Here is a 12,953-nt window from a genome sequence, read left to right as displayed (position 1 = left end):
AGCATATGATCAGGGCTGACTAGGGATAAGGGACTTGACCTAGAAGAAGCCAAGTCCTAAGGACAAAGATGGGGAGTACGGCTTGTTAAGGCCTGGGCTTGGGCCATGGGCTGAGCGCCACAGATTGTAAGAAACGATGAAGTGACCAGAACGACTTAGAAAAAAGTTTTTGTACACAAAAGCCCACAGTGAGGCACAATAGACTTTTCATATTTTATATATGGGCTGATGAATTCTACTCGATCTCAACTGCTATAGCGTAGGAAAATATAAGCACAAAGTCACATTGGGAAACATCTTCACCAAGGAGGGGTACCTGGAACTGTGTGGCATGTTTTTATTTGGACAGGAAGGCAGATGAAGTACAGGTGTTGGTTCATGGACTCCCGACGTCCACTCTGTCCCAGGCTTCTCCCAGGAGGCCCCCACCCCTGCCTGTCAGCAATTGGTTGACACAACCTCAAGCCTTTGGTCACTTGGCTTTCTAGGAGGGTGATGAGACACCTGTGTCGTGGCTGTTTTCCTAGCCATCCAGGACAAAGTGGCAGTGCCCTGGATGTCATGGGGGACATATTATATTTTCCCAGGGTGTGTATGACTTGGGTTATTTGTAGTTGGAAGCATTTTAAGGGCCCAGAAGCCTTTCAGAAACAGAGTGCTAGACCTGACAGCCCCATCCCCCACCCTTAGCCCCTATGAGTGGCCAGACACAGGTGAGCTTAGAGGTAGAGACCCTGTTCCAAGTGAGCCTAGATATCACTGCCTGCCAGACTCAGGTGTCCCTTTTAGGGTTCTTCCCTGCTCTCTCTGCTAGGTTGAACTTATGTAGAGATGCAGTTGTCATAAGTGAGTGATGGGCTGGATCCTTCCCCGGATCCTTACTGCTTATTATTGCTTAGACTGAGCCTAGATCCCTATGCATCCACATTTCAGGCCCTTTCAGTTCCAGGCAGCACTGATCCCACCGACCAAGGGACACCTTTGTGTGGAGAATAACAAAAAGAAAATGCTGTGTAAACGCCACCACCCACGTTCGTTCCCTTGCCTGACATAGCTCCCTGTCAGGGTGTGCATGTGGGGGTGGCTTGGGAGGCAGCAATAATGACACTCCCAGAAGGCCACCACTTTCTGTCCAATCAGCATTCCTCTGACATATTGCTTACCAAAGCCACTCCTGGCCAGAACTCTACCAGCGCATCTGACGGGGCCACCGCACCTGCCCTTTGCCAACTATGGAGTTGGATGGAGCTGCTGTCTCCAGAGGCCCCATGACAAGGTCACTAGCTCCTCTCACTTGAGATGTTCTGTGCCTGGGTCCCAGTGGGACAGGAAGAGTCTGAGCCCTCTCCCACAACCCCTGGAACTTGCTGTTTGGGAAGGAGGGTTGTAAAACACCACTGCCCCCATCCACTTGGAAATCCCTGCCAATGAAGGCGACCTTGAAATAGGAGCAGAATGCCTTCTGGGGAGCTGCTTCTGTCAGACATCTGTGCACAGGGACGGCTCTCAAATGGCTCCTGTATCTAAGGACGTTTGTCCTGGCATCTGTGATCAGGAGATCCAGGGCAGGGCAGAGAGATGGGACCCTTCTCTGCTGAATAACCTGAACATCCTTTTCATTGAGGGCTGAGGAAGTCTCCCCCCTCCCCTCCTCCTTCTCCTAAAAATATTTTATTTTTATTTTATTGTGTTTTTGCCTGCACGTATGTGTGTCTCTGCATCATGTGCATGCAGTGTCCATAAAGGCCAGAAGAGGGCGTTGGATCCACTGGAACTGAAGCTGCAGACGGTTGTAAACCATCATGTGGGTGCTGGGAACTGAACCTGGACCTTTTGGAAGAGCTATAAATGCTCTTAAGTAGACAGCCATCTCTCCAACCCCTGCATTCTCCTTTACTGTTTCTCAAGGTGAATGGTCAGAAGGATCCCTATCTCTTTCTGTACTTTGAATCATTTAGATTTTAAAGTCCTCCAGTTTGGAGGACTGGATCTGAGCTTGAGTTATCCTCTTCCCATCCCTTTCCACACCAGGATGTTCTAGGTCACCATGCTGCTCCACTGCCAGCTACCTACAACCACAAGCAATGAGCAGGTCCGGGACAGGACAGGGATGGGTGGGGACTGGGACAAGTGGGAGAGGGAAGCCAGAAGTCAGTTCTTCCAAGTTCAAAGAAAAACAATGGCCTACAACCATGCAATGGCCAAATCTGCCCTGCTGGTTTTTAGGTTTTGGCTTTGGTATTGAGATTGAAAGAATAAAGAGACCCCAGGGACTAGAAGCATTAGGGATTTTGTTTCCTGTATCCTATTACTTAGCTAATAAATCAATTAATTTGCTATAGACAGGGTCTCTAGCTCAGGCTGGTCTCAAACATGCAGCTATTGATCTTCCTGCATCAACCTCTGAAGTGCTGGGGACGGAAGACTAGCGCTCTGCTAACTCCACTGTGCGTGTGCACGCACACACAGACACGCACGCACGCACGCACGCACACACGCATGCACACACACAGACACGCATGCACGCACGCACATATACACACACACACACACATACACACACACGATAAGCAGTCAGTTGGTTCGTGTCAATAATCCTTGTTCTCTGTCAAAGGGTTTAAAATTGAAGTTTGCATGCCCGGTGCCTGATTCACCCATAGCATCCTGCAGGGTTTCGCTGTGAAGGCTACAGGTGATCTCGTTGGGCCAAGGAAGGATTTCCTCTGCCTCTGCCTAGGAGTCCATTTCAACATCTGCCTCTCAGCTTCAGCCTCCCCTTTAGGTAGGCAGCCATTTTATTTATCTGGGGGACAGTGATGTTTGATTTGCGGTGAAATGGAGAGATGTAGGCTTCTCCTGTGTGGAGGTGTTTTTAAGGTGTCCTTCAATTTTTAACGTAAAATATGAAGCTGCTACATAAGGAAACAGTAGAAAGTGGTAGGTGGCAGAAAAAAATAAAGCTAATACTGACCACCCATGTGGTCCAGAGATGAGGGGGAGGGATGAGACCCCTGCAGTAGGTGAAGCTACTGAATGAGTTTCCTTTACCTTGCCTGGGAAATCTCAGGAACATGCAGTTTCCAGCATGACAGCTAGCCTAGCCCAATCCCAGCCTGCCTAGCAAACCCCGACCTGCCTGGTCCCCTCATCTTCCAGATTCAACCTACGCTGCTTGTCACTAAGCCTTCTAGGATACTCCACTCTAGAATCACCCCTTTCTGTCACAGTGGGATTCCAGCTCCAAGTTTGGAATAAGCTGGGTCATCAGTGATCACACGAATCATGACTTTGGTGTACAGGTGTGAGGAGGGGACCTTCAGCAAATTAGTCCATTTAATCAATGTGGCTAAGCCGGAATGTGGTCCCAAATGCAGCCACACCTCCCAATTCCTTCAGAAAAGTTAGAAACATAATTCTAAAAACTGAAATGCAACAATTTAATATTTCATTCTATCCCATTTTCTTTTGAGATTTGTCTGTTTTAAGAGATCTCACTCTGTAGACTGGGCTGGCCTCAAAGTCATGGCAATCCTCCTGTCTCAACCTTCCCAGTGCTGGAAGTATATACACATAAGCTGCAGCCCCCATGAATCTCATCATTTTTCAGTGCTGACAACAGCAATCTACTACATCTGAGGGCTAGTCCAGCCTCAGGTGTCCTCAGGAGTCAGGGAATCTTCCTAATGGACACGGTTGTCAGCCTGCAATGCCCAGTGCCCTCACACCCAGGTCCCAAGAATGACGGACAAAACCAAGGACATGAAGTCATGGTTAGAGTCCCTTGTACAAATCGTGTATGTCCCCATAAGACTGGGTGTTCCTGTTCCTAGGATCTTCTGCCCAAGGCCCTGACACCTAGGCCTGGAGCAGAATGAGTGGAAGATCCAAGGGACAGCTGTCCACTCTGGGAGAGCAAAGCGAAAACTGGAGTGACATTGAGTAGACGCTCCAATAGAAGGGGGCCCGAGGAAGTCCAGGGACAACAGTCTTGGCAGGACAATGACTCCAGGAAATGGGGGGACCAGGACCCTCCTAGATAGTGTGGATTCCTGTTGGCATCTAGAACTCACAGCAAGCCGGCAGGGATGTTTGCCTGCCCTTGCATGCTGGCTTGGAGAGGTGGAAGTGTCCAGCATCATTTCTGGTGGGGACGAGGGCAGACCATGGCAGGAGGCCCACCGAGGCAGGTGAGGTCACGAACTAAGCTAGGTTCTAAGAAAGGAACCAAGTTTGGCAGGAAAAGACTGAGCCAGAGGTAGCAATGGAGAGAGTGGAGGGACCAGGAGGGACTCAGAGGGACCCAGAGGGAGAGAGACAGAGAGAAGTTGGGGGCTGAAGGAACCTTGTCTTTTAGTGAGGGCAAAAGTTGATTTTTGAGGTAGCCTGGGGTGTGCTCCCTGGGGTAAGTACCTATCTGCCTCCGGGGCCTCCATCTGGGCTAGGGACCAGGCTCGGTGTCCGCCCAGACCCTTTTTCTGTGTTTCATTCAGCTACAAAGCACAGAAAGAGGGCGAGGTGGCCCCGGAGTCCCAAGGTAGCATGCTGGGTGGGACCTGTACTCCAGAGGGCTCTCCGGGTGGGGTGCTACTCCTTCGAGGTGACTCGGGACGAGCAGAGGGCTCCCCTTGGCAGGCCTCCAGCTCTTCCTCGCCGTCGCCTCGGGTATCTCTACCTCGCGGCGAGTCGGGAAGCAAGGAGGGGAGCGGGCGGCGGCCGCGCCAAGAAGCGCCGGGTCACGGCAGGCTGAGGCGCCCGCCGTCCCCGCCCTCCCCCAAGCTCGCCTTCGCCTCCTCCTCCCGCCTCCCTCGCCCGCTAGCTAGCTCGCTCCTTCGCTCTCCCCGCCTTCCCTCCGCGCTCCCCGCCCTCTCCTGCGCCTCGCCTCCTCCGCCCCGCGCCCTGCGGTGCTGCAGCTGCGGGCGGCTCCAGCTGCCCCCAGATGTGGGCTGGGCAGCGCGCGGGGAACTTTCGCGCCGGCTGCGAGTGCGGGGCACCGGCTGCGGTCGGGCTGCCATGGATCCGCCGGCGGGAGCCGCTCGCCGCCTGCTCTGCCCCGCTCTGCTGCTGCTGCTGCTGCCGCCGCCGCCGCTCCTGCTGCTGCCGCCGCCACCCGCGAGCGCCCGGCTCGCCGTCGCTACCGAGCCCCCAGGTAGGTGCCAGTCGCGTCCCCACGCCCCATGTACCTCTGGCCACCCGACCCCGCCCCGCGCGCCCAGCCGCCCCCTCCTCAAGCATCGTCTGAGGCGACTTGGGCAAACTCTGCGCGCCGCGCCTGGGGCCAAGTTGGCCAACTTCGGGGCCCGGGCAGTCGCGCAGGGGGCGCACCCCTGGTGCCTTGGGATGCAGGGAGCCTCGGAGCGCTCGCCGCTCCCGGTATGCAGAGTGTGGTGCTGGGGGGACGGGAAAACCCTGCAGCGGAGAGCGCAGAACCAGCACCAGCGGGTCCGGGGGAGCCAGGGCGAGGCGGCGCCCGGGGACGCTCGGGAGGAGCCGGTGTGGAGCGCGCCGCCTGCGGGCCCTGAGCATTGCTTGGGGTGCCCCGGAGGGGTTCCCCGGAGATCGGTGGTACTCTGCTTCGCCCCTCCTGGGGCTTAGGCTCTTGGGAAGAGGGGGCCAGCAGTGGGCTGACTGGGAACTGGACCGAGGACAGGCCGCCCGTGCGAGAGCTAGCCGAGTCTTGGTTGCTCCGGAGGCCAACGTTGAGGACACTTGGGCAGCGGGGACCGCTGAAGGATCGAAGTGCATGAGCAGGGGATCAACGTGGAATGATTTCTGAGGAGCCCCATGTCCTGCCAAGGACGGTATAATTAAGGAGCGAGGGCACTCTGTTGGGGTCGACCTTTAGGGTAACTGCGAGGTGCCCGTGGAGCCTCAACTGGGAATCCGACTGGGGCAGCTCTTTAACTGGCATGGTCCTCTAAGGGGGACAATCAGCAGGCGACGTGGTTCCGGAGTGGTGGTCCTGTCAACGCCCCTTCCTGGAGGTTTCCTGGTGGAATGTCCCTTCTTTGCAATTGAGGCAAGGGCTGGGGCGCCGGTTTCCGCGGCCAGGCTCTGAAGCTCCAAGGTCTACCCCTAGTCTAACGCCCCTTTCCGTTGCAGGCGGGCCCCCAGGGCACGGAGCCGAGCGCATCCTGGTGGTGCCGGTGCGCACTGACGCCCAGGGCCGCTTGGTGTCCCACGTGGTGTCTTCGGAGACGGCTGGGGCGGGGGTACGAGCCCGCAGAGCCGCCCCGGTCCAAACCTCAGGCTTGCCCGGAGGCGACGTGCAGGACCCTGGAGGCCGCCTCTTCTACAACCTCACGGTCTTCGGCCGAGACCTGCACCTGCGGCTGCGGCCCAACGCTCGCCTCGTGGCTCCGGGGGCCACCGTGGAGTGGCAGAGTGAGACGGGTGACACCCGGGTGGAGCCCCTGCTTGGGACCTGTCTCTACGTTGGAGACGTGGCCGGCTTAGCCAAAGCCTCCTCAGTGGCGCTCAGTAACTGTGATGGGCTGGTGAGTACTCTTTACTAGTGCTCCCTTCTGTTCTGTCCCTTGCCTGGGCTCTGGAAATCCATTACTAGAAAGTCCCCTGAGAGGGCGACATAGCACGAGCTGAGGACCATCTCCTCCCCCCCCCCCCCCCCAGTGCTTAGAAAGACAGGCGCTTTGCTGCAGGGGTTGGCGGGAAGGCAAGATATTTTGATTGGTTAGAGGGGGCGGTTTATATGAACCCAACCTCCAGCCCCAGTGCCATTCTGCACCCGTCTGCTTTTTGCATATAAGCATAAGTTGCCATGTGGCTCTTTGTGTGTGTGTTTTGGAATGTATGCACTCTTCTTTCTGGGTACCTGTGTGCATACCTGTGTGAACATGTGAATGTGTGTTTTCACTCGAGCACAGAGGTATCTGTGGGCTTCACAAATGTGTGCCAGAGTGACTTTTGAGCACGTGTGTTGCTGGGCTTGTGGTGGGCATGGGTGCTGGCAGTTTCCTTGCTTCTGTGTATGCACATGACAGTCTGGGGAGCAGGTGGTGATGTGGAAATGCCCAGTTAGCCCTCTCTCCCTCTCTCCCTTGGCTGACCAGGCACCAGGGATTTTTATGCCATGGCTTCCTGCTGAAGTATTGTTGGCTATTTGAAATCAGCTTTCTCCCTCTGATTTGAGCCATGGGGAGCTTCATGTGGCAATGAAGGTCCTAGTGCCCATGGGCTGTTTGACTTTGGGGGGCAGCGCCTGATGGACAGATAATGGTCCCTTTTGGAGCTATCTGGGGCATCCAGTGTGACCAGAGTGCTGGGAAGCTCACCTGCCACTGGGTGTCCCCCGGGACCATGGTTGCCACACGGGGATTCTTAGAGGAAGCTTGGATCGATGCTCAGGGCAGAGGCTGACATTGATGGTACTGTCCTGCCACCCAGGGGCCTGGCACAGCAGAACCTACGGCAGTTTTCTATTTTGGATTGAATGTACAGTGGTCAGGCTGGCTGTGCCGGCCAGACATCTGAAGCCGCCCACCATGAGTTCTGCCCTAATTGCTGTTCAGGGTACTCCAGCTCTGGGCAAGTGGCCATGCTTCCAGCCCTGCCAGCCCTGAGCAATGCCCGTCCTCAAGGAGCCCAGGTTGGCCCTGCCATCTGCAGAGCCGGCAATTACCTCCCAACTGTACAACCACTGGAGTTCTTTTTATGGACACACAGGAAACAGCACTTGTTGCTTCAGAGGAATCACTGCCTTTGGTGGGATTTACTTAGAGCCTGAGCACATGGCAAGCGACGCTTACGTGTCCTTGGAGGAGTCAGGTTAATTTAGGGCAACTTTTTTCCTATTCTCTGTTGTCAGTCCCAGCCCTACAGGCAAATCACCTTTTAAGGATGCTAGTGAGTTTCCTGAGCGTGAAAGGAGACCATTGCTGGGGACTTGGGACAAGGTGGTGGGGTTAGCAGGGATCCCCTCTGGGTTAATTAATTCCCAACTGGAGCACTGGGAGGTGACGTTGTATCATTCGTTCATCTCCCCAATTCATTTGTTCAGGGAACACCTTTGACCCTGTTTATCCTTTGGGCCAGTCAGAGATGGGGCGGGTCCCATGCCTGTGTGGGCGGAAGGGCACTCGGGTGCTGTTTGATGGGGTCTCTGAGAGCTGGAGAAAGTGCAGCTTGGCAAACAGGTGGAGAGACATAATTTTGAAGGTTCTGGGTGAACTGACCTGGGAAGGACAGGTGTGCTGAGATGTTACAGGAATGGGACATCCACCGGCAGAGGTCGTCGCTGAAGCCTGAGTGGCTTCAGTGAGTCAATAACAACCTTGACATGGTGGGCCAGCCTTGTTAGGTTTCATTTTCTTTCTTCTCCTCTTATTTTGTCTTCCTTTCTTTCCCGTCTTCTTTGTTCTCCTCTCCCTTCCCCTTTCCCATCTTTTCCTGTACATACCTGTACTGGCTTTTCTACCAAATAATTCCTTAACCCTTTAAGGTCCTCTGAGCTTCTATGATGGGCTCACTCACTAAGGACCTGGGCTTTCCCACCTAGTGTCTCTCGTTGTCACAGTGACTCTGGAGAGGAGACAGCCTGGTACCTGGATTACATATGACACGCTGAGGCGTTAAGAGGTTGAGTAATTTGTTCTAGCTACACAGCCAGTGATGGTGGGGGTCTAGCCTAGGAACTGTCTGGCCTCTTTTGCCTCAGTGCTCCCAATTCTGAGGGTGTGGGCATGAAACTTCTGAGATGTCATAAAAGGGATAAATTGTGCCCTGCCAAGCTTCAATGGGCTGTAAGGGGATATTTAATCCATCCGGCCCGTGCCTTTCTCCATGAGGCTCCATCACTCTTCCTCGATAGCTACCTAGATACGTAAAGCAGGTGAGTCAGGCTGAAGTCTTACCAAATACAGATTCTACTTCAGCGCACCCAGGGTGGTGCCAAGGAGTCTGCATTTATGGTAAACTCCCTGGCCCATGTTGTTCGCCATTGAACCATTTGACAATCAAGGATCTGGAGTCCCTGGAATGCTCTGCAGGGCTGTGCCTTGAGTTGTTCTGAACAGTGGGGTTTAGAGGACAAATCATACTTGGGAACTGTGCAGATTCACCCTAGAGGAGAGAGGAGGGAAAAGAGAAAGGGAGAGAGAAAGAGAGAAAGAATCTGCAAAGTTCTATAGTAAAGGAGTCTTACCAGCTCTGTTTCATCCGACATACTAGAAGATGCAGCCTGGAACCCCCTTTTCTTTGGAGAATGCAATTAGCACCCAAGCATATGTGTGCAGAACCATGGTGTAGACAGAACGTGCTGTTGACAGCAGGGCAAGTGGCCCTATTGCTGCTGTCCTGAAAGACATATTTGTGTATCTGCTTGCCTGTTGCTAAAGACACATGGGCATGCTTCTCCGCTTACGGGAGGAAGGCAGCGGTAACTGATGATTGTGGACATTGCTCTCCTAATCCGGTTAGTACAGGGGACTCTAATTGAATCCACTGCATCTATTAGCCTCTTAGTCACAAGTGACAGAATTCGAGTCAGTTTAAACAGAAAGGGGAACTTATTAGCTCACACGGTGACAAATCTTCAGGCATAGCTCATTAGGACCTCTGCTCCCTTGGCCCTTTGCTTTCTGTGGGCTGGCTTTGCTGTCAGTTGGAGTCACCCTGTTGGAAATCAAGGGTCTCCACCAGAATTGGGCTATTTCCTTTTGTGAATGAACTCTGGCTCGTCTCAGGTAGGATGATCTTGATGGAGCTGGAATATGGGGCTTGCAGAGTCCCATAGAACTGGGAGCAAGCAGCACCGTTCCCCGAAGCCACTTGAGATTGTTCTGGCCAGAAATGAGGACCCTGGGCCAGCCAAGAGTCGGATTCTACTGGAGTTTGGTAAAGACGCTGATGTGCCTTATGAAGGCTCGTGTCGTGGGATGAACCACACACTTGCCTGCAGATACACTGAGAGCCCCTCTGCTCATCACTGGCCAGAAGCAGCTCATCATTATTTGCTGGGGGGGAGGGGTGGAGGGAGATTGGTGGTGTAAAATGTTGCCTTTCACAGTGCATGGGGGGGAAACAAAACTCCTGGGGAATATATATCACATGGCTATGACAGAATTTTCTAGTGTTTCTTGGATTACACAGCAGGCAGGCTAATTCACACCAGTTTTACATACTCAATGGAAAAAGAAGCCTGCAGATATGAAAAGTAATGATGATGAATGGCAGCTTGCAATCCTACTATGCGCAAGGCTACCTGCGAAGCATCTGCTATCACTGCATATGCAGTATGTCCCTTTATCTCCTGTCTACAGATGAACAAACCAAGTCCCCAAGAGGAAAGAGAGAGAGAAAGAGAGGGAGGGAGGGAGGGAGGGAGGGAGGGAGGGAGGGAGAGAGAGAGAGAGAGAGAGAGAGAGAGAGAGAGAGAGAGAGAGAGAGAGAGAGAAACTCTGGTTGAGATCTTGGAAGCCATTCTCAAAACCTGTATCTGACTCCAGGTCACCCTTACTCCATTTTATTTTTCTTTATGATTGCATGCTAACAAAATAATAATCACAGCAATAACAGAACTGCATTAAAAACATTTATAATCTTTCCTATTTTTATTTCTCAGAACCTCTGAGTCAGCAGCATTGCCCATTGTCTAGTTGAAGGGGCAGAGGGATGAGTTGACAGTCTGGGGGTCTGCTCTGAGCTGGAGCACCTCATGGATGGGTATCTTGACTCCTCACTCGTGAGTGAGCACGGTGGGGTCTCTAGGAGGATAGAAATGGCTCTTCCTATGCCTCTGTCCATTCAGGAAGCCCTAGGGGACTTCTGTAGCCTGATATAGGCAGGACCACAGATAACATCCTGCTGGCTGGGCTAGGGGAAGGCTCTGACCTCCAGAGCCTTCTAGACTAGCCTGGCTTAGTTCTGGGCCTTGAGGAAGGAGGTGTCCATCCTTTCCTAGGAGCTCATTAGGGCTTGTGACAATAAGGAAGTCTCTGCTTTTTTAGGGGGTGATCATCTTTTCTTGGGGTTTCCTGTTGGGCTACTATCCTGACCAGACCTTTGGGATTCCTAAAAGCCACAAAGAAAAGAGATGTTGCCCCAAGGACCAACGTTACATGCTGGGCTCTATCAACTCAAATGCTAGGGTGGGGAAACTTCTAACACTGTGAGTTGGGGTCAAGGACTGCTCGTCATGGGGGGAGGGGCTGTGCTCTTTCCATCCTGTCTTGGCACTGCCTGGACAGCAGTGAGCCCTTAACAGGGATCCAAAGAGGCACCCTAGTTTCTGGATTCCTCAGGTCACAGTAGAGGCTCCTGCTTGCCTCCTCCTGTGAGTGATCTAACTAGATCCCCTATGGTGACTTCTGCCTCTTCCCTAGCCTGTCACCTTGCCTAGGACTTATTGAGCTTAAATGACAGAAACCAGCTTACATTGGACAGAATGAACAAGAGATAGTATGTGTCTAGTTATCTGAAGGCTCTGAGGAGTATTGGCTTCAGGCTTGGCTGGATCCAGGACCTCGGGTTGTTCAGTCTCTCAGCTCCTCTACTCTTGGTGTTTATTTTAGAAGGCTGTTCCCCTCTCACCCTTCATGAGGGATTCACCAGCAGCTCCAGGCTCATCTTTCCACCAACCACTGTGATGGGGACTGGCATGTGTCTCCTGCTGTGGTAGAGGGTGACGAGATGGAAGTCTCTAGAAGACCTAGGAGCTGTACTGCCTGTGAATGCAGCTCTCCCTTCTCTTCTCCACACCTCCCACCGGGGCAGGAATCATAAGATTCCTCGAGACTTCCAAATCTCATCCCAGTCCGTTATGGCAGGCCAGTGCTCCACAGCTGATGGCAAGCTGCCCTCCTTCCTCCAGCATCCCTTCCTCCACCCAGTGGCCAGAGCAGTGTTTACAAACCACACATCAAACTTTGCCATTCGTTTGCTTCGTGTTGCTCTCAAAACAAAGCAAAACAACAGGAAGCAGCTCTAACCCACTAGCCTGATGGTCAAGGCCCCGCCCTCCGAGACTTGGCCTGAGTGAATTCTGGCCACATCCGGCACTGTGTTGCCGTTCTGGGCTCGTTGATTCTCCATCACTGGGTACTTAGGACCTTTGCACAGGCTGGACCCTCTCTGGGGCCATCCTCACCACCTCTTTATTTACTTGCATTGCTCTGCGGGCTTTAGCTGAATGGCCCTTTGTCCTGGGAGCTACCCCGGGCACACACATGTCACATTTGTCACTTCTTGGCCACTTGAAGTATGAGTGTTCCTGGCTGTGTCTACAGAGTTCAGTTCTAGACTGGGTGAGGTCAGCTGGGAGCTGGGAAGTGACATGTCCAGGAAGTGGCATCTGGAAGCCCCAGTCAGGGAAAGGCGTGACACTTTCCCCAGAGACCCTGAGCCCCCAGTGCTCCCACTTTGGTGTGTTCCACCTTCAGGAGTGGAGCCTCTGAGTGGTGGGAGCTCCCGGGAAAGCATTGGTGTATGTGCGTAGTTTTGAACGGCTTTCTGGCCCGGCAAATCTGATTTCATACCTTCTGGTTTAAATCAAGTCAAACAAGGAGAGGAAGTACCTCCTAGGTAGCTATGGGGAAGGTACATGGGCTCAGGGAAGAACTCAGTTCTGCTGGCTTCTCCCTGTTTGAGTTCTTTAAAGAGGGGCATAGTGGGACCAGCATGACTCTTCATGAAGGCCACTGAGGCCAGCCACTGTGAGCCTGAGCCCAGGGGGACTGGTCCCTCAGGCCGTCCTAGGTCACGCTCTTTGCTGGGCCCTGCCCACTACTCTTTGTTCAGGATTATTCCAGGTGCTGGTGGCTGAAGGCCTCTGCTGCCCATTCAGAAGGTAACTCCTGCCCACAGCCGTCCCCATCCCCCGTGTCCTTAGCCACTGATGAGTGATGAGGAGTGGAAAAGGTTAGGTCTCCACTCAGGCCTGCTATGAGTGGTACAAATGACACACTGCCGGGGACTCATCTGTTTTGAGTCTTCCAGACATG

At 53.4% G+C, this 12,953-nt stretch overlaps 1 protein-coding gene across 2 annotated transcripts in view; it reads left to right on the top strand.

Annotated features, from left to right (window-relative positions):
• The first annotated feature begins 4,814 nt into the window (after positions 1-4,814).
• The window catches only part of Adamts2 (ADAM metallopeptidase with thrombospondin type 1 motif 2), a 201,813-nt gene continuing 193,674 nt past the window's right edge, over positions 4,815-12,953 (top strand). For both annotated transcript variants that reach the window (XR_012912416.1, XM_075992742.1), the window contains exons 1-2: positions 4,815-5,146; positions 6,100-6,494. Coding sequence is in view for 1 of the 2 variants with exons in the window: in XM_075992742.1 (XP_075848857.1) it covers positions 5,011-5,146; positions 6,100-6,494 (531 nt within the window). In the remaining variant the exon portion in view is untranslated. The remainder of the gene's footprint in view (positions 5,147-6,099; positions 6,495-12,953) is intronic.

The sequence above is a fragment of the Microtus pennsylvanicus genome, chromosome 11 (assembly GCF_037038515.1).
Source record: "Microtus pennsylvanicus isolate mMicPen1 chromosome 11, mMicPen1.hap1, whole genome shotgun sequence".
Classification (NCBI taxonomy): domain Eukaryota; kingdom Metazoa; phylum Chordata; class Mammalia; order Rodentia; family Cricetidae; genus Microtus; species Microtus pennsylvanicus.
The sequence above is the reverse complement of the archived record's forward strand: the minus strand, read 5'-3'. Positions and strand labels throughout refer to the sequence as shown.